This window comes from Festucalex cinctus, chromosome 15 (assembly GCF_051991245.1).
Source record: "Festucalex cinctus isolate MCC-2025b chromosome 15, RoL_Fcin_1.0, whole genome shotgun sequence".
NCBI lineage: Eukaryota > Metazoa > Chordata > Actinopteri > Syngnathiformes > Syngnathidae > Festucalex > Festucalex cinctus.
Genome location: NC_135425.1, coordinates 27,277,212 through 27,295,459, shown reverse-complemented (window position 1 = coordinate 27,295,459; position 18,248 = coordinate 27,277,212). Strand labels below are relative to the sequence as shown.

Genomic DNA, 18,248 nt, shown 5'->3' with positions numbered 1-18,248 from the left:
TGTTGTGGTGTCGAAGCGCAATCTCATACCGAGCAAACTTATTCTGGTTAACTAAAACTAACAAAAAACTATTTTGTTAATAATGACAACAAAAAAATGAAAATGCTTTTAAAAAAACGGGAGCTTGAAACTCCCTTTTAGGTTCACAAAACTATAATTATAGCAAAAAAAAATCTTCATTTTAGTCTTTGGCAATTAAATTAATGAATGAGCCTTTGGAGATGATTTTAAATGGGGTTAGGGTTACTTATTTATTTTTAACATTTAAAAAAAACAAAAAAACTGCATAGGAGCTGTCTATGTCTCATCTGTAGTCTGCTGGCGAGGTGGGAGGAGCAAGATGGCCGCCCTGTGACTTCAACGTTCCCATCATGCATCAGTACAAGCAGCATTTTTATTACATTTTGGGCCTCACGCGTGGATTCAATCGAAATTTCTTGCGCCGACTCGAGCAAGCCATCTAAAAGTTTGTGCAAACGTCACCACGATCAATCCAAGAGCTGCAAATCCGTCGCCACGGTAACCGTCGTGCTTGAATTCCCTCCGAAATAAGGTCACGTGATTTCGATTAATGCTGCCTTCACATGGTATCGTAATTATGGTAAATAGCACACGTCAAGTAGACAATTGTACGTGAGCGCCCCCTCATGTCGTATATTGTACTGAACAACTGGGAATTTATTTTTTTCGACACCTGAGTTTCCGGTTGAGAGAACTTTTCGAGTTTCAACATGGAGAGTACAGAAGGATTCGTGAATGGCAAAAAATATGAACACTTAGAAGGGTCCGCTAGCAGAGCAGGCTGTTTTAGAATCTACACAATTACAGAACATACACAATTATGCTATAACAAACAAACCAAAAAATATAGATAGAAACACATGAACAGAACTCGGTCGTAATTAGGAGTTTCCGAGCGGTTAACGTCCAACTTTTCCATAACAACGTGAAGGCAGCGTAAGCCACCCGGCGACGTGGCTGCACTCAAGACACGCCCCCTTTATTTATAGACGTCTTTCGATTGGTGCATTTATTCGCCCGGCCCCCTACTGGCCGTGGTGCGTGATGACGTCACCGTCGGAAGTGGACCCTCCGTCGTCCTCTGACTGCGACCAGAACCGAGTCAACGACCGACGAGCAGCAACGCGCGACCACTTGCGTCCTTTTCGACAAGTTTTGCTCTTTTCAACTCTCCACAAGTCGCCACTCTTTTTTTTTTCGTCTGCTTCTTCGAAGAATTTGGAGAAGAATTCCCGGAAATCTTCCAGGTCAGTGTAGTTTGTTTCCGTGTCAGTGACCTCTGCAGCCTTTTTTTCTTTCTTCTTTTTTTAACTTTGTGACGAACCAGTTAGTTCGTGCATGCTTGTTCTGTGAGCCGGTTTAAGTCCAGTAGTCTCCTAAACTCCAGATCGATGACATCCATTGATTGATCGATCAATTTAATGAGCTTATTTAACGGAACTCGATTTGATTTGCGGAGGAAAAACAAGCGACCGCTAAAATAAACATATGACGCAATCAAAAATGTGTATTTTTCGTTTTATTGATTTCACCTGTTCGGCATGCGAACATGAATCGTAAAAATTAAAAAAAAGTAATAACCAAAGCAATACATGCACACAAAATCTAAAATGGTTTAAAAATAATAAAAAGGAATGAGACAGTAAAAATGTAAATACATTATCTAGTTAATAGTAAAAAAAACAAAAAATGAATCATACTTCCTGTTGTCCAAAAGCAAAATAAATCAAAACCCTGAAATGTTCAGTCATGGAGCAAAAATAAAAACCGGGACGACGGCAGTTTTTTTTTTTTTTTCTCAATATAAACATGGAAATATGATTTTTGATGATAAACTCTTGATGTGTTGCAGCCTTTTGTTCTATTGTATCGAATTATCAAAAGGAGCATCAAAGAACGCCGGCGACATCACTTCCTGTCAGCTGACACGCCCACCAAGCCTTCCTATAGGTCAAAGTTTGACGCAGCCACAGGAGTTAAGTGTTCCTAGAGGTCAAAGGTCGGACGACGAGCAGGTGAATCATTCACTCGTTCGCTCGTCCTTCATCACCACAAAAGTTTTTGTTTGTTTTTGTCAAATACGTTTCCAAACGTTTGACGTTTTTGTGCAAAGCGAGACGCTCGTTCGTTCGCTCGTTCGTTCGCTCGCGCGTTCGCTCGTTCGCTCGCGTCCCAAAATGACGAAGGACAATTTGTGCTTCCTTTTCTCTCATTTGATTGGCCGCCGCCCTCTTTTCTTGCCCGCGGCCACTCGGCCAATCAAATTACAGCCGAGCGCCTGCTCGCTGTCACGGAAGATGCAGCGGCGGCGGCGTCATGGCGACGGCAATGACAACACATTTTGTCAACGGCAAATGTGCTTTCAGTTAGTTTTTGTTTTTTGAAAAGCATTTTCATTTTTCTTTTCAGGGCTGCCTCACAATATCATAACATACGATATCATAACATACGATATCATAACATGCGATATCATAACATGCGATATCATAACATGCGATATCATAACATACGATATATGATACAAGGCTGAAATTCAGACGCCGCGCTAACCGTCAGCAAAAAAATTGCACAAAATTCACATTACAGCTTCAAAATGAACAAAAAGGTCCAAAACAGTACCTTAATTCATTAACATTAATCATTTAATTGATAAATACATTAATACATGAATATTTTTTTTAATTAATTATTAATACATGAAATGATTATTTACATTAAATTACATTCCATAAATTAATAATTCATTGACCTTTTTGTGTTGGAAATTCTATTTTGTTCTATTTTATTTTATTTTATTTTTTTTTAAATAAGCTGTCAAAAAATTCCATTCCATTTTGTTCCATTTTATTTAGTTTATATATTTTTTATTTATAGATATTTTAGTTTAGTTTACGTTTTATTTTGTTTTATTCTATTTTATTTTGTTAATTTTTTTAATAACCTGTCAAAAATTATTTTGATCTATTTTATTGTTATATTTTATTTTATTTTTTTTAATAAGCTGTCAAAAAATTCAGATTACAGCTCGCAAATGACCTCTTATGAAAAGGTAGTAATTTAATAAATATATAAGTTCGATTATTATGAATGAATTAATTAATTTTAAATACATTATTTTAATAAAATTAAATTACGTCAATGAATATCATTTATGCTGAATGAACCTTCTTGTGTTGTAATTCTTCTTAGTAAGTCACAGTGTCCCATAAGTGCGGAGCTCTTTTGAAAACTGACTAGTCATGTTGTCCTTGGGGCTAACTGGTACCCACTGGCACTTTGTATGTATTGATTTTTGGAGATGAATCGGAGCAGAGAAGCATCCGTCTTTGTATCCGCTCGTCCAGGGGCGGGAACCTCACGATTACGATACGATATGCCATACAAGGCTTGCGATAACGATGATCTCACGATAAGTGACGATGCCGCCATCATCGATATATTGGTCAGGTCATAAACGTAGACGCAAACTGTTGAAAGTCGTTTCTTTTTGTACCATCACCGAAACACAAAATGTATGGATTTATCGTAATATCGATATATCGTGGCACTCCTATTTTTAGTTCATGAATGAAAAGGTTTGTATATGTTTGAAATGTGCGTGCGTGTCAGCCATGAACCACAGCTCGATGCCGATGAGCCACGACCATCACGGCGAGCACGTCCACCACCACCCCGCCCAGGCCGCCATGACCACGCCCACGCCCACCCACGGGGGCGGGCACGACCACGGGGGCGGAGGGGGAAATGGGGGACACGGAGGCATGGTAGGCCTTACTCGTGCTAAAATGCTAACGTGCAGCATGCTGGTCACATGCTAATGCTAACACGCTAATGCGGTCGCCTAGGCGATGACCTTCTACCTGGGCTACCACAACGTGGAGCTGCTCTTCAGCGGACTCGTCATCAACTCTGCCGGAGGTGACGTCATGTCATGTGACGCCGTCTGGACTCCTCCTCCTGGTTTGACTTGACTCCTCCTCCTCCAATCAGAAATGGTGGGCGCGTGCGTGGGCGTGTTCCTGCTGGCGGTCCTGTACGAGGGTCTGAAGATGGGCCGGGAGACGCTGCTGCGGCGCAGTCAGGTCAACGTGCGCTACAACTGCATGCCGCTGCCCGGCAACGACGGCACCGTCCTCATGGAGACGCACAAGACCGTCGGGTACCAGATCACATAAGTCTGCACACCCCTCAACACAAATGTCATCGTTTCTGAAAGAAAATGGAAAAAAAAGTAGTCAGCGTACATTTATTCAAATAATTGTCGCTTCATTTTAGAATCGATGACTCGTCGATTAATCCAATCATTTTGACAGCTGTCATTTTTAGTCGAAAAAAAATGGCTGCAAATGATTACTCTGATTCAAATACTTGTTTCATTTTATAATCGATTGCTTGTCGATGAATCGGTTATCGGTCGGAATTTTGACAGCTGTCATTTTTAGTTGACGAAAATGGCTGCAAATGATTACACAATTATTCAAATAGTTGTCGATTAATTTTACAATCAACTACTTAATCGATTAATTGGTCAGGTGGTCAAGTTGCAGCCCACTTCCTTTTTCTATTTCCTTGACTTGTCACGTTCTCGTTGTGCGCTTCCATGCTAACGCTAACGCTAACCTGCTGGGTTTGTCGTCAGGCAGAGGATGGTAAGCCCCTCCCACTTCCTGCAAACGCTGCTGCACATCGTCCAGGTGGTGGTCAGCTACCTGCTGATGTTGGTCTTCATGACGTACAACGCTTACCTGTGCATGGCGGTGGCGGCGGGCGCCGGCGCCGGCTACTTCCTGTTTGGCTGGCGCAAGGCGGTGGTGGTGGACATCACGGAGCACTGCCATTAGCGTCGTTAGCGCTCATCGTTGGCGCTTCCCTGCTGTAGTTTTTGTAGCTTGATTAGCGCGCCCTCGTTAGCCGCTAATTCACGGACGTTTTTGAGGAAGAAAAAAAAAAGTGTACACGCTCACGGTTAGTGGTTAATTATGAGTGTTTGTTAATTAATTGTGTTTTTAGTTTGCGCTCTTGTGCCATGATGTTGGATGCTAATGCTAACTAGCTGGGTCCTAGCGTCAATGTTAGCATATCAAGCGGCCATTTGATCTATTTGTTGATACAATCTGACTGGCTCATTTATTTTTATTTTTGAAGTGTATGTAATGAAGAGATGTGAAACCAAATCGTTAACTTTTTGGAGGAGGCGGCTGAAAGGTTAAACAAGCCTTAAAGACACACGCTGCCTTAACGTGGCTAACAAAATGGCGTCTCGTTTACAATTCAACGTTTGTTGTTGGACAAAATTGTCTTCTTGCTGTGGACGAGTGAAGGGACCAATCGGATTGGTGACATTAAGAAGAAAAAAACACAAAAAAACCCGATGTATGCTGGAATCACTCAAACGAATAAAGTTTGTCAGTGTCAACATTCTGTCGTGCTTTTTCTCCACATTATTAAATAATTAAGCAGACAAATTATTTGTGTTGCGTTTCTTTTTTTTTTTGTATTTTCTGATAACCAGTTTTCGTTTTTTGTTCCCAATTGTCCTTAGTTACTGTACTTGTTTTTATAGATTCGAGGCCACGAGGAGGAAAAAACAAATCGTGACACGCCAGTCCGCTAGGGAGCGCTAATCCTTTAACCGCCGTCATGGAAAGACGCGAGATCCACCCACTGAGCCGGTGACGTCACAGGGCGGCCATCTTGTGACTCCCTCGTGAGCAGACTACTGTATTTACAAAAAAAAACCATATACAGCTCGTAAGCAGTTATAAATCTTTAATAAAAAGAAAAACACGTTTCCTCCTGTGCTAAACATTAAGAATATAATTTGTACATGTATTTAAGGCAAATTGTAAAATGTCTGAAGTCCTCTTGTTTAAGTTTAATAAATTTAAAAGGTGGTAAATGATGCTATTTCTACTAAGTACAGTCTCAAGTGTCTTGGGAGGAGCAATATGGCGGCCTCGCGGCGATCCAGTCACATCTGTATAGATCAATGGCTCCACCCATCTTTAACTTCCGGGTCGGAGTTAGCTTAGCAGTGACTCCGGGTGGCATCGGGTCGCACGTCCGTCCGGGTCGTCCGTCAAATGTTCGCGGGCTGACGATCTGCCTCCTCCCGCCGCGGTGGTCCTCGTTGGTTCCCCTCCCTCGGTCCTCCCTCATGGCGTCCAGCCGGCGACCGGACAGCTTCGACGGGCTCGCGTACCGCGGCGGCCGGGACGAGCCTCACTACTCAGCGGCTTACTCGCTGAGGAGCGCTCAGGAGCCGCCGCCACCGCAGCAGCACCTGCAATGGGTCACCACGCCGCCGGACATCCCCGGCAGCCGCAACCTGCACACCGGAGAGCGGACGCCGCTCTACGACGAGGCACCCGCGGGCGAGCGCGACTGGAACGCGGCGGCGGCGGCGGCGGCGGCGCAGGCGCAGGCGAAGGCTGGCGGCCCGCCTCCGCCTGGTGAGGAGCTGAGCTTAGTTTAGCTTAGCCTAGTTGAGTTCACTTCAGATAGGTTAGCTTAACTACGATGTTCCTGTTTAAGTGACGGGAGTTATCTTGATTTAGTTTAGGTTGCTGAGGTCAAAGGGCGGGGCTTCGTCTTCCAACAACAAATACAAGTGAAGTTGTTGTTTGAAGCCATCACAAGCGATCAAAACAACACAAACAGAAGGGATCCAATCTGCACTATTATTATTATTATTGTTATTATTATTGTTGTTGTTGTAAACTGTATGTTGGAAATTGACGCAATGATTGGCCAAAAGTTACCCAATTTATCCCTTCACTGGGGCATCAACTAAACATTAGAATTTAGTTTTTTTGGGACTAGGTCTGATGCCACTGAACATTTTGAGGGGTCCAAAGTAAAAATAATATTCAGAAATGACTGAGTTATCGCACTTCCAAGAGGGCGCCAAATTGAACCAGAAGGTTCTTTTTTTTTTTTTTTTTTTTTTTTTAGGCGCACAAGAGTTGCCAGAGATCACTCTCTGTCAACAAATTGTGTCTTTCTTAAACACAATTTTTATTATGTCAATCACTTACATAGTCAATTGTTTCTTTTTTTTTAAACTGTGACACCTTTTTTTTCGGGTTTAAAAAGAAATTGCTCCCAGAAACATAAAAAAAGCAAACATTGCCATTTGTTGTTGTTTTGTTGTGGTTACAGAGCAGCTGAATCGCCTGACGGGTTTCGGGATCGGTCTGGTCAGGTGAGCATGATGATGATGATGATGATGATGATGATGATGATGTCGTCGTGAGCTAACTCGGCCATCGTTTGCAGTCTGTTTGCAGAGAACGTGCTGACTCATCCGTGCGTGGTCTTTCGCCGGCAGTGTCAGGTGACCCTTGACCTCGTGCTGCCCCCGCCTTGACCCTTGAGCCGCGCGCGACCGCCCCACGACCTTTGCCTTGGTTTGTTTGTTTGTGGCGCAGGTGAACTACCACGCGCGCTGCGACCACCTGACGCCGTTCAGCGCCCTCGCCGTCATGTACGCCATCAGCAAGGCGCAGGTATTATATTGTGAGATATTATTTTATTGGAATGTGTCTTTAAACAATATCTATATTTTTAGATTTTTTTAAAGTAAATAATGAAGTAATTTTTTAATAAATATGCGGTGTATTCATATTATCAAGATCTTAGTTTGTAGCTGTTTTTTGTTTATATATTATTTTAATTGAATATGTCTTTAAAAAATGTTTCTTTTTTGTTTGTATATTATTTGAATATGTCTTTAAACCATAATTTTTTTGTAGAAATTAACATTTTTATTTGGATCGAATATAATGAACATTCATATTACTGGGGAATTAAGAGTTTCTTTTTTTTTTTTTTAACTTTTTTTCTGGAGGGTCCTCGAGCGTTGTGGAAGGGGATGGGCAGCACGTTCATCGTGCACGGCGTCACGCTGGGCGCCGAGGGCATCATCAGCGAGTTGACGCCGTTGCCACGGTAACCGCCAGCCGTCCCCGCCTTTGCCTGACGCCTCGCCTCCTAAGAACGAATAACGAGCTGCCTTTCGGTTCTCACAGGGAGATTCCTCACAACTGGAGCGCCAAACAGCTGGCCGGTCACTTCCTGCTCAAAGGGTTGTTTGTTTTTGTTTGTTTTTTGTGCTTGCAACACGTCCCACTTTCAGCCCTCCTTTTATTTTGACACCACTTCCTGTTTGTAGCTTGTCGGCGGCGGCGGCACTTCCTTTCTACTGCTCCAGCCTCATCGAGACGGTGCAGGTGAGACCGTTTGATGCCTTACAACTTCTTCGGACACATTTTGAAAACGGAAAACTTTTTTTTCTGTCCTAAGTAGACATCCATGCAAAATATATATGTAATAATAAAAATAAATAGATGGCTCTCCTTTGACACATGTGAGGGCATTACAGTCGACTTACTGTAATTTTTTTTTTTCCCACATTGCATGATCACATCCAGATATTGACAATGTGAGCCCGAAGGATGTCAATGTTATTATATATATATATATACATGTGTGTATATGAGAGAGAGATATGTGCACATGATTATATAGTTATTATATATTGTTAAAGAAAACAATTCAGCTAGAATCAGTTTTCATGACTTTCCTTCCCAAAAGAAGAATTTTTTCACTACTAATTCTGATAATTATTTGAAAGCAATGTCAATACGACACTTGTCGCCTGACGCCGACCTTCCCCCTTAGAGCGAGATCGTGCGCGACGAGTCGTCGTCGGGCCTGCTGGACTGCGTGCGCGAGGGCCTGGCGCGCCTGCTGGGCGTGGGCGCCCCGCACAGCCGGCGCCTGCTGCCGCTGGGCTGCCTGCTGCTGCCCGCCGTCTGCCACGCCGTCCTGCGCTACGCCGCCGCCGCCGCCGTGCAGCGCGCCGCCCTGTGGCTGCACGGCAGGCGGCGGCGGCGGCGGAAGACGGAGGCGGCGGCCGCCGACCCGCTGGAGGCCCACTTCCCCGAGCTGGCGGCGGCGTGCCTGGGCTCGCTGGCGGCGGACGCGCTGGCCTTCCCGCTGGAGACGGCGCTGCACCGCCTGGGCCTGCAGGGGACCCGCACCATCATCGACGCCACCGACGGCGACAACGGCGGCCCGCTGGTGCTGCCCGTCAACACGCAGTACGACGGCGCCGCCGACTGCTTCCAGTCCATCCGCCGCAAGGAGGGCGCCGCCGCCTTCTACCGCGGCTTCGGCGCGCTGCTGGCGCAGTTCGCGCTGCACGGCGCGCTGCTGGCCGCCGCGCGGACCCTCCTCAAGATGATGCTGGCGGAGGGCAAGCTGGGATAGGCCGGACGAGACGGCGACGTCCCGCCGGCGTCGCCGCGGCAACCGCTACAGCGGGGCTCGCAAAACAAAGGAAATTGTTTTGGTTGTTGTTTGGAATGCGTGAGGATTTAGTTCATAAAAAAAAATGGTTGTTCAAAGAAATCATCAATAAATATGTGTGTATATCGTAAGAATTCAATTATTAGATAATTCCGTATTCTTGAATTTATTTGATTCTATTTATTTTATTTTATTGTTCTTTATTATCAAATAATTTCTGATATATATTTCATTTATTTTATACTATAATGTGTGAGGAAACTCGTGACATGCACGCAACATTTCCTAAAAAATGTTTTTTTTAATATATCATGAATAAATGATATATTGTTAATAAATGTGTATATCATAATGAAATTATATAATTCTTTATTACATTTATTTGTGTTTTATTATATTTTTATTTTTTATTCTTATCAAATTATTTAATTGTTAAATGTATTATATATTTGCATGCATGCAACATTTCCATCCTCACAATGCAAGAGAATAGAAATCGATTTATTTCCTCAAAAAATTGTCAGAAGAGGCTGCCTCGCCGCATTCATTTGTTTTTGTTTTTCTTAATATGATGACTTCCACATGCAAATATTTCAAATGTCATTTCCATTGTTTGGATGTGTGTATGTGATGGAGATGACGCGATGACATTTGTTTCGTTTCGCACAAAAAAAAAAAAAACTTGCCGGCGGAATTCGTCACCATGTCACTTCCTGTGTGTGTGAACGCATGAAAGCCAATAAAATTTCATTTGTTGTCACCAGACCAAAGTCGAAAGCAACCAAGAATAAATTATTGTCGTCTTGTTTTGTCAAAAATTAAAATTCTCATCAGAATGTCACAGCTTTCTCTCTTTTAAAAAATAAATAAATAAATTTAAATAATAGTGGGAAGTAACGATAACGACAATATCGTGATATCAACTCAACTTTATTTCTAAAGCGCTTTAAGAACAGGCGTTGCTGTATACAAAGTGCTGTCCATAAACATCAGTTTTGCAGTAAACAAGAACCAGAAGGCTAGTACTGCGCGTGCGCGCGTCCGCTAGAGTGACGTCATTCCTTCCCCACCTGGCCAACCCGGATGTGACGGGCCGATGATGACGGCGAGCGTTCCGATTTGCGTCGTTTCTGCGTTCTAGGTGGATTTCATTCAAGTGCAGGTGCACGTGCAGGTGAGCCTTCAACGAGGCCACGTGGTCGGTTCGACTCAAGCGGACTCAAAAGGAACGGTAAGTGTCCAAACGTTTCCGGTCCGGCTGCTTTTTATGCTATCTAGGCGATGCTAGCCAGTTAGCAGGAGAAATCCTCACGTTTTCTTCTTATTTCATTTTTTACGCTCGGATTACAATCATCATCATCATCATCATCATCATCAGCTGCTGCCTGTTTGTAAACATTCACGCCGACCTAATCTTTTCAATAACGTCGTCAATAATCGCCGGATGACGTCAGCGATGACGTCGCCGAACGAGGAGCGTTCATGAGCTCCTGGAAGTTGTTTGCTCGTATTATGAAAGAAAAAAAATGTATTAGACATTTATTTATGCCAAGTTTTGTATTCACAAGCAAACGTTTTGCAAATATCCCATATTTGTCGTTCCTGCTAAAATTAAAATTCATATTCGAGTCTAATCGCGATAAGAAAAGCAATATAGTTTATCGTGGTGTCACAAATTCATTTTCTCGTTGAAAAAAACATCAATTTATGTCGAGTCGTTTTATCGTAGATTTTGGTGGATTTATGACATTGAGCAATATTTGGATAATGTCGTCATATCGTGAGATCATCGTTATCGTGAGTCTTGTATCGCATATGGTATTGTCATCGTGAGGTACGCAGAACGATGGAGGACCGAAACTACTACCAAAATTCTAAATGTCTAAAAGTCAAAATAAAAATGGATATCAAACCAAAGAATAAATCCATTTTGAATTATCCGTTTTTATTTTCACTTATAGACATAAATAAATGCATTTGTATGTAATTTTTGAAAATTGTTTTTATTTTCACTATTTTAGCCCATCGGCGGGGGTGGGCGTGGCCCCGCGAGGGCGCGGCCAGGATGAGCGGGTGGGCGCTGGGCGCGGAGATGGTGCTGGTGTTCTTCCTGGCGCTGTTCCTGCTGCAGCGCTACGGCGACTTTGCCAAGCAGCAGCGCATGGTCCTGTTCGGAACGCTGCTGGCGTGGTACCTGTGCTTCCTCATCGTCTTCATCCTGCCGCTCGACGTCACCACGGTGAGGCCCCGCCTCCGCAAAGCGGCGCCCTGCCAAAAACAAAAGGACCGACCGATCGTCTCAATCGGCGCCCGATGTTGTTGCAGACCATCTACAATCAGTGCGAGAAGGACCGGCGCCATCTGGCCACGGGACCGCCCCCGTCCAATCAGACGTCAGGAAACGCCTCGGACGCCCGGTCGGCGTGCTTGAAGCCGTGGAGCTACATCCCGGACGGCGTCATGCCCGTCTTCTGGCGGGTGGTCTACTGGACGTCGCAGTGCCTCACCTGGTCAGTATGTGGCGTTGCGCCGACGACTGCTCGCCGGACGCTGCGGCGGGAATCGTTTGTTGTTGGTGGCGAATGATTGGCGGGCGGGGTGGCGATTTTTTGGGGTGATTGTCAGGGGCTGGCCAATATCGATTCACATTTGTTAAATGGATTGGATTCAGATGGGCCCAATTGGATTCGATTCACATTGACTTTGGATTCAGTTCAGGATTTCACGCAGTATCAATTTGACTTGTCTATGGAAGACATTCCCAGAAGTAGCAATGCTGCAAAATAGTCGCAACTTCTTTCTCTTACTTGGTGCATGAGCTAAAAATCTGAATATTTACATTTAGAATTGAATCCAATACATTTATATTCATTACTTATTACTATTATTATTACAATTATTACTTCTTTATATCTTATTTTTTATTTGTTTTTTTTTACATTTATTTATATATTTATCTTTTTTATATTCAATTATTATTATCCTTATATCATTCATAATTTAATTTTATGTATTATATTTATAGATTTTATTTTGTAATTATTTTTTATACATTTATATTTATGTATATATATTTTACATTTATATTTATTTATTTGTTTTATTTTATATGACTTATTATTATTATTTATTTTATTATATATATATATATTATAATATATTATGTTATTTATATTTTAATGTAATTGTATTTATTATATTTATATATTTAGCAACATTTTTATTTTATAGTACATATATATATATATTTTTGTTATTTATTATATATTTACTTTATATTTTATCTGACTTAGTACAATATTCTGAATTAACGAATATAATATATTATTGAATATGAGCTGATGAAAGGCATCAATAATCATTGAAACGAATGACGACGCCAGCGCTATGTAAATAAAGTGTCAAAAAGTTGGAGCCGTATTCAAAGTACGGCGTGAAGGTTTTTTTTGAGCGGGTGAAAAGGAATATTGCTCTTTTGGTGGCGATCGGTCGCCGGCTGACGTGCGGTGTCGGATGCGGTCGCTCGTAGGCTGCTGCTGCCGTTCATGCAGTCGTACGCGCGCTCGGGCGGCTTCTCCATGGCGGGCAAGGTGCAGACGGCCCTGATCGAGAACGCCATCTACTACGGCACCTACCTGCTGGTCTTCGGCTCGCTGCTCATCTACGTGGCCGTCCACCCCGGCTGGCAACTGTCCTGGTAGGGGAAGGCGGGCACGTTTGGCTCACGCCGGCGCTCGCTCGCTCGCTGGCTCGCTGGCGCTAACCCCGGCGCCGCCGCGCTCAGGTCCAAGCTGCAGACCATCGGCATCACGGCGGCCAACACGTGGGGTCTCTTCCTGCTGGTGCTGCTGCTGGGCTACGGCCTGGTGGAGATCCCGCGATCCTGCTGGAACGCGTCGCGGCGCGGGCACTCGCTCCTCAAGACCTACTTCAAGGCCGCCAAGCTGGTCACCGAGAAGGCCGACGCCCGCGAGGACCTGGAGGACGTCATGGAGGTGAGCGAGCGGACGCCAAGGTCGCCACCGTCGCTCAAAGCATTATTGAGACATGTTATTTGATTTCATTCACAGTATTTGTTGTTTTTGTGTGTCAGGAGGTGCGGAAGGTGAGCGAGGCGGTCAAGTACAACCATCCTCTGAGGAAGTGCGTGGACACCATCCTCAGGAAGGTGAGTCACCCGAATGCCCCGCCTTCCCTTCCCTCCCTCACACGCGTGTGGCCCCGCCCCTCAGTGCCCGACGGACTACCAGGACAAGTTGGGCCGCAACATGGACGACTACGAGGACTTTGAGGACAAGCAGACCTTCCCCAGCGAGAGGAGTCTCGTCAAGCTTCACAAGCGGGTGGGCGGGGCTTTTTCCAACTTTTTTAGTAGAATTCATAAGAATCAATATTATTATTATTATTATTATTATTATTATTATTAATGTTATCATCATTATTATTATTTGTTTTTAATTTATTTAGTTTTGGAATTTTTTATTTCGTTTTTATTTCAAGTTGAGTTGTTTTTTTTTGATTGATTTACTTTTTATGGTGGTTGTGTTAGTTTCAGTATTAGAAAAAAAAATGTGTATGACTTGTGTGCAATATTTAAAAAAAAACAAAAAACAGCATGGGAACGACGTCGTCTTTTGGTGCTTTTCGATTGGCTGCTGCTGGATGACGTCACTTGTATGTGACAACGTTCAAACGTCCTTATTCCGATTCAGATCCAAATAAATGGACTGGAAATCACATTTCAAATCATCCCCAAAGGCTCGTGCATTCAATTCATGACAAAAGACGAAGATTTTTACGAGAATTTGAGTTTATTTGATTTTGCGGTGTAGACATCAAATGTCGTTTCAGTTTTTTTTGGAATGAAATAGTTAGTTAGTTTTGCCAAACGAACCTTGCGCAGGTGATCTACGCGGTGCAGCGCGACAGGCGCACGCGGGCGCAGTGGCACGTGCTGCTGCAGGAGGCCTTCCACCTGGAGGACGTGGCCAAGAACGAGGGCGGCTCCACGCGCCGCTTCGTGCGCGCCTTCCCGCCCGCACGCGCCCCCGGCTGGTTCGGCAGATACGTCTACACGCCCGCCGCAGGTGCGCCTTCGCTCCTGGAAATCCCACGCAAACGCGGGAATCCGAAATCGCTCAGAAACACAAGAAATCACATTTGGTTTGAATTATTTCCTGCCGCGATAATTGTTCTTATTTTCCTTGACCGGTTCAAGAAAGAAGTGCACTTTTGTTGTGTTTCCAGAGTGGTATTGGGAGTGCGCGCTGAAGCGCGTGTTCTACCGCGCGCTGTCGGTGTGGCTGGCCCTGTTGAGCGTGGCGGTGGTGTGGTCCGAGTGCACCTTCTTCAGCACCAAGCCCGTCCTGTCGCTCTTTGCCGTCTTCATCCAGCTGGCCGAGCGCGACTACAACTACCTTTACATCCAGGTGAGAGGCGAGACCGCGTCGACCACCGCATTGAAATGAGATCAACTTTCAGGTGGCCGACTGCAAATACAAACATTTTTACACATCTTCAAAACGTTACCGGCCAACTTTTTTTTTTCTTTTCATTTTATTATTTTTTATTTGATTTTACATTTTGTTTATTTATTCGTTTTTTCTTTTTCTTGTATTATTATGATTATTTATTCTTTTTTTGCCAACTTTTTTCTCTTTTTATTTATTTGTATTTATTTTTTTTGCCCAACTGGCCTACTTTTTTATTTATTTTTTTCTTTTCTCTTTTTTTTATTATAATTTTTTAATTGTTTTGTTTTCTTTTTATTTATGTATTTATTTATATTTAATTTTCTGGGCCAACTGGCCTACTTTTTTTTTTTTTTTTTTTTTGGCCAACTTTTTGTTTTCCAGAGTGTCCATATTTCCTACCGATCCATCTACGTTTGCAATCAACAAATTCTGTCGCTACTTCCTACTTCCTGTTTTCAGTCGACGTCCTTTCAATGTCCAAACCAAATAGTCCAAACAAACCTCACTTTTCTGGCCGAAGTCGTCCATCCCAAAAGGCGAATTTCGTGTGTTCGCGCGGCGGATGAAACGTGCCGTTCCGCGCGTTGCTATCGGCTGTGCCGTGCGTGTCCACCAGGTGGCGTGCTTCATCACCATCTTCTTCTTGTGCACGTGCGTGTACTGGACGGTGTTCCGCATCCGCGTGTTCAACTTCTACTACCTGGCGCCGCACCACCAGACGGACGCGTACAGCCTGCAGTTCAGCGGCATGTGAGAGCCAAGAGCACCTTCGCCCTCCCTGCCTCCGGATCGTCCGTCACCTCCGCTTGGCCCTTTCAGGCTGTTCTGCCGCCTGACGCCGCCGCTGTGCCTCAACTTCCTGGGACTCGTCCACATGGACGCCGCCATCTCGCACCAGCACAGAGAGCAGACGGCGTACACCTCGGTAAGGCCCCGCCCACGTGGCGAGTGGCGCCGCCTCGACCTTGACGTGTGCTTGCCGCGGGGCAGATCATGGGCTCCATGCGTGTGCTGTCCTTCGTGGCCGACGGATTCTACATCTACTACCCCATGCTCATCGTCATCTTGTGCATCGCCACGTACTTCAGGTAACGCGGCGAAAACAAAACAACAAATCCATTTTATTATCTGGCCAACAATTCCATGTTATTTTGTCGTCTTCAGCGCGAGTACTTTTGCGCATTTCTTTGTTCTCATGGCGATTTTGCCGTGTCTTCTTCCCGTTAGCCTGGGCACCCGGCTGCTCAACCTGCTCGGCTTCCAGCAGTTCATGGGCGACAGCGAGCTGACGTCCGACCTGGTGGACGAGGGCAAGGAGCTGATTCGACGAGGTCGTTAGCGAGCACCTTTAGCGGGTGTCGCGCTGACCCCGCCCGCCCTCATTTTTGTTTGTCTGCCCGCAGAGAAGCGAAAGCGCCAGCGGACGGAAGACGGCGAGAACAGGCGGCGCGTGAGTCGGCCCCCCTTGACATTTTGCCGGCTTTTTTTTTGACGGCCATGCGTGTGTTGCAGGAGTGGAAGGAACGCTACGGCAACGCCAGGGAGGAGCTGAGCGCCAGGGCCCGCAATAGCCACGAAATGAAGGAGACCAGCTACGTCGACGACGACGACGACGACAACGCCAACAACAGACGTCAGTTGTCGCGCCATCGCTGGCTGGCTGGCTGGCGTCACCTCCTTTTCACAACTTTTTTTTTTTTTTTTTTTCCCGATTCCACAATTTGACATGTGAATGAATCGAACAAAAGGCTTTCAAATGTCGGAGAAATTTGCTCAGACTCGGATGAGGAAAACGGACGACGACAGCAAGTGGACTCGTCAATCAAAGCAGAGAATCTTAATAGCGAAAGAAAAAAAAAATACATATCGATCGGGCCTTAAGTATCGATTCTAATTTGCTCAATCGATTCCATTTCGATGATTTGATTACATCTCAAATACGATTGGCAGTTTGTTTGTTTTTTTCAGCCAGCGATTGCGTCGTCTCGCTGAAAGGATGTGAAAAGGAGACGTTAGCCGGCGATAACGGCTAGCGTGCGTCCGTTAGCGTTGACGGCATGTTTACGTTTGCGTCTAGCGGCCAAGTACCTGAGCCGTTCGGCCACGCGGGCCGACCGCGACTGCATCGAGCTTCTCCAGGATCAAGAACCGCTGGACTTCAACGCCGACTCGCGAGAGGACGACAACAACGACCACCAGCAGCGGGATGCCGGCAGGTAAACGCAACCTAGCTAGCTAGCTAGCATCTTGGCAGAACGATCAATAACTTGTTAAAATGGAAAAAAAAAAAAAAGAGTATTGATTTTATTTATTTTTTTAACTCTGAAATTGAGCAAATTGTGACTTGCCGTTTTCTCGACAGCTTTCTTTTTTTGATAGATTGTTTTGATTGTCCCGTTTGTTGTTTTTGTTTGGATGCAGACCCGCAGGCGGACGCTACTTGTCCATGTCGTCGTCCCGCACTCGCATTTTTGACGACGTCTGAACCCCCCAAGATGGCGCCTCCCGCCTGCCCAACGCCGACTCCGCCCACCTCCGTCCGCCGGGACGGCCTCGGCGGCGAAGCGGATGCGGGCGTGTTTTGTTGAATGGGGTCAAAGGTGGACGACTGATTCCGAGTTTCCCTCATGTTTTTGTCCATGTGCCTGCCCACGCAAACTTCTTGTAGGATGTGAAAATATTGATTTGAAATATTTATGGATGTCTTTTCTTTTGTGCAGTCAAAATGTTAATAAAGGTTAGATCAAATGAGGGTTTTAAAGTTGTGTTTCTTACAAATTAAAGGTTTTAAAGGGTTTCGAATTTAGACTGAGGGTTTCAAATTGAGGTTTCAAACTGGGATTTGAGTTTCAACGTAGGCATTGAAACTTGGGTTTGGTAACTGTGTGTGTGCCTGATGAAAATTAGATTGCATTTCCCAAAGTAGCCACCAGAGGGCGCTTGATGTGCACAAAAAACCCCGCAAACGAGCCTAGACGTGATAGCCTGTGAAAGCCGTTGAAGTCACAGAGCGGCCATCTTGCTCCTCCCATTTCGCGAGCGCACAACTCTAAGGTACGACAGATTATACAGCTCGTAGGCAGTTAGTATGGGGCCGGGGTGGTCACTATCCCCCCCCCCCAAAAAAAAAAAAAAAAAAAAATCACAAGTGGATGGTATCGCTCAGTTCCTTAGACCGCAATATTGGATTTGGCGGAGGCATTAAAATTTAAAAAATATATAAACGTTTCCTCCTGTACTAAACATTAAGCATATAATCTATACATGTATTTAAGGCAAGTTGTAAAATGTCTGAAGTCCTCTTGTTTATATTTAACAATTTTAAAACATGATAAATGATGCTGTTTCTACTAAGTAGTGTCTCAAATGTTCTCCAATTTGGATACTGTAAATGTATAGGATCGTATGACGAGAAACGCTTCTTGGGAGGAGCAATATGGC

At 44.6% G+C, this 18,248-nt stretch overlaps 3 protein-coding genes across 5 annotated transcripts; all 3 read left to right on the top strand.

Moving 5' to 3' along the window:
- Nucleotides 1–1,049: 1,049 nt before the first annotated feature.
- Nucleotides 1,050–5,437, top strand: slc31a1 (solute carrier family 31 member 1). 2 transcript variants are annotated; one of them, XM_077497429.1, is made up of 6 exons: nt 1,051–1,268; nt 1,874–2,036; nt 3,631–3,785; nt 3,867–3,939; nt 4,012–4,180; nt 4,661–5,437. In XM_077497429.1, the coding sequence occupies exons 3-6, from the start codon at nt 3,633–3,635 to the stop codon at nt 4,860–4,862; spliced, it is 597 nt and encodes a 198-aa protein (XP_077353555.1). In that variant the 5' UTR covers nt 1,051–1,268; nt 1,874–2,036; nt 3,631–3,632; the 3' UTR covers nt 4,863–5,437. The 2 variants fall into 2 exon arrangements, with proteins under 2 accessions (XP_077353556.1, XP_077353555.1); XM_077497430.1 differs by lacking the exon at nt 1,874–2,036 and having other exon boundaries at nt 1,050–1,268.
- A 542-nt stretch (nt 5,438–5,979) lies between these two features.
- Nucleotides 5,980–10,125, top strand: slc25a46 (solute carrier family 25 member 46). Of its 2 annotated transcripts, XM_077497428.1 has the most exons (9): nt 5,980–6,473; nt 7,183–7,225; nt 7,300–7,357; nt 7,452–7,529; nt 7,871–7,971; nt 8,052–8,108; nt 8,195–8,252; nt 8,704–8,851; nt 8,912–10,125. In XM_077497428.1, the coding sequence occupies exons 1-9, from the start codon at nt 6,011–6,013 to the stop codon at nt 9,292–9,294; spliced, it is 1,389 nt and encodes a 462-aa protein (XP_077353554.1). In that variant the 5' UTR covers nt 5,980–6,010; the 3' UTR covers nt 9,295–10,125. The 2 variants fall into 2 exon arrangements, with proteins under 2 accessions (XP_077353554.1, XP_077353553.1); XM_077497427.1 differs by having other exon boundaries at nt 5,981–6,473; nt 8,704–10,125.
- A 246-nt stretch (nt 10,126–10,371) lies between these two features.
- Nucleotides 10,372–17,559, top strand: lmbrd2b (LMBR1 domain containing 2b). The gene is made up of 17 exons (XM_077497859.1): nt 10,372–10,564; nt 11,355–11,572; nt 11,659–11,843; nt 12,863–13,030; nt 13,118–13,328; nt 13,427–13,501; nt 13,566–13,676; nt 14,237–14,420; nt 14,581–14,762; nt 15,424–15,557; nt 15,627–15,732; nt 15,798–15,895; nt 16,035–16,138; nt 16,211–16,257; nt 16,320–16,440; nt 16,885–17,023; nt 17,229–17,559. The coding sequence occupies exons 2-17, from the start codon at nt 11,399–11,401 to the stop codon at nt 17,290–17,292; spliced, it is 2,103 nt and encodes a 700-aa protein (XP_077353985.1). The 5' UTR covers nt 10,372–10,564; nt 11,355–11,398; the 3' UTR covers nt 17,293–17,559.
- Nucleotides 17,560–18,248: the final 689 nt, after the last annotated feature.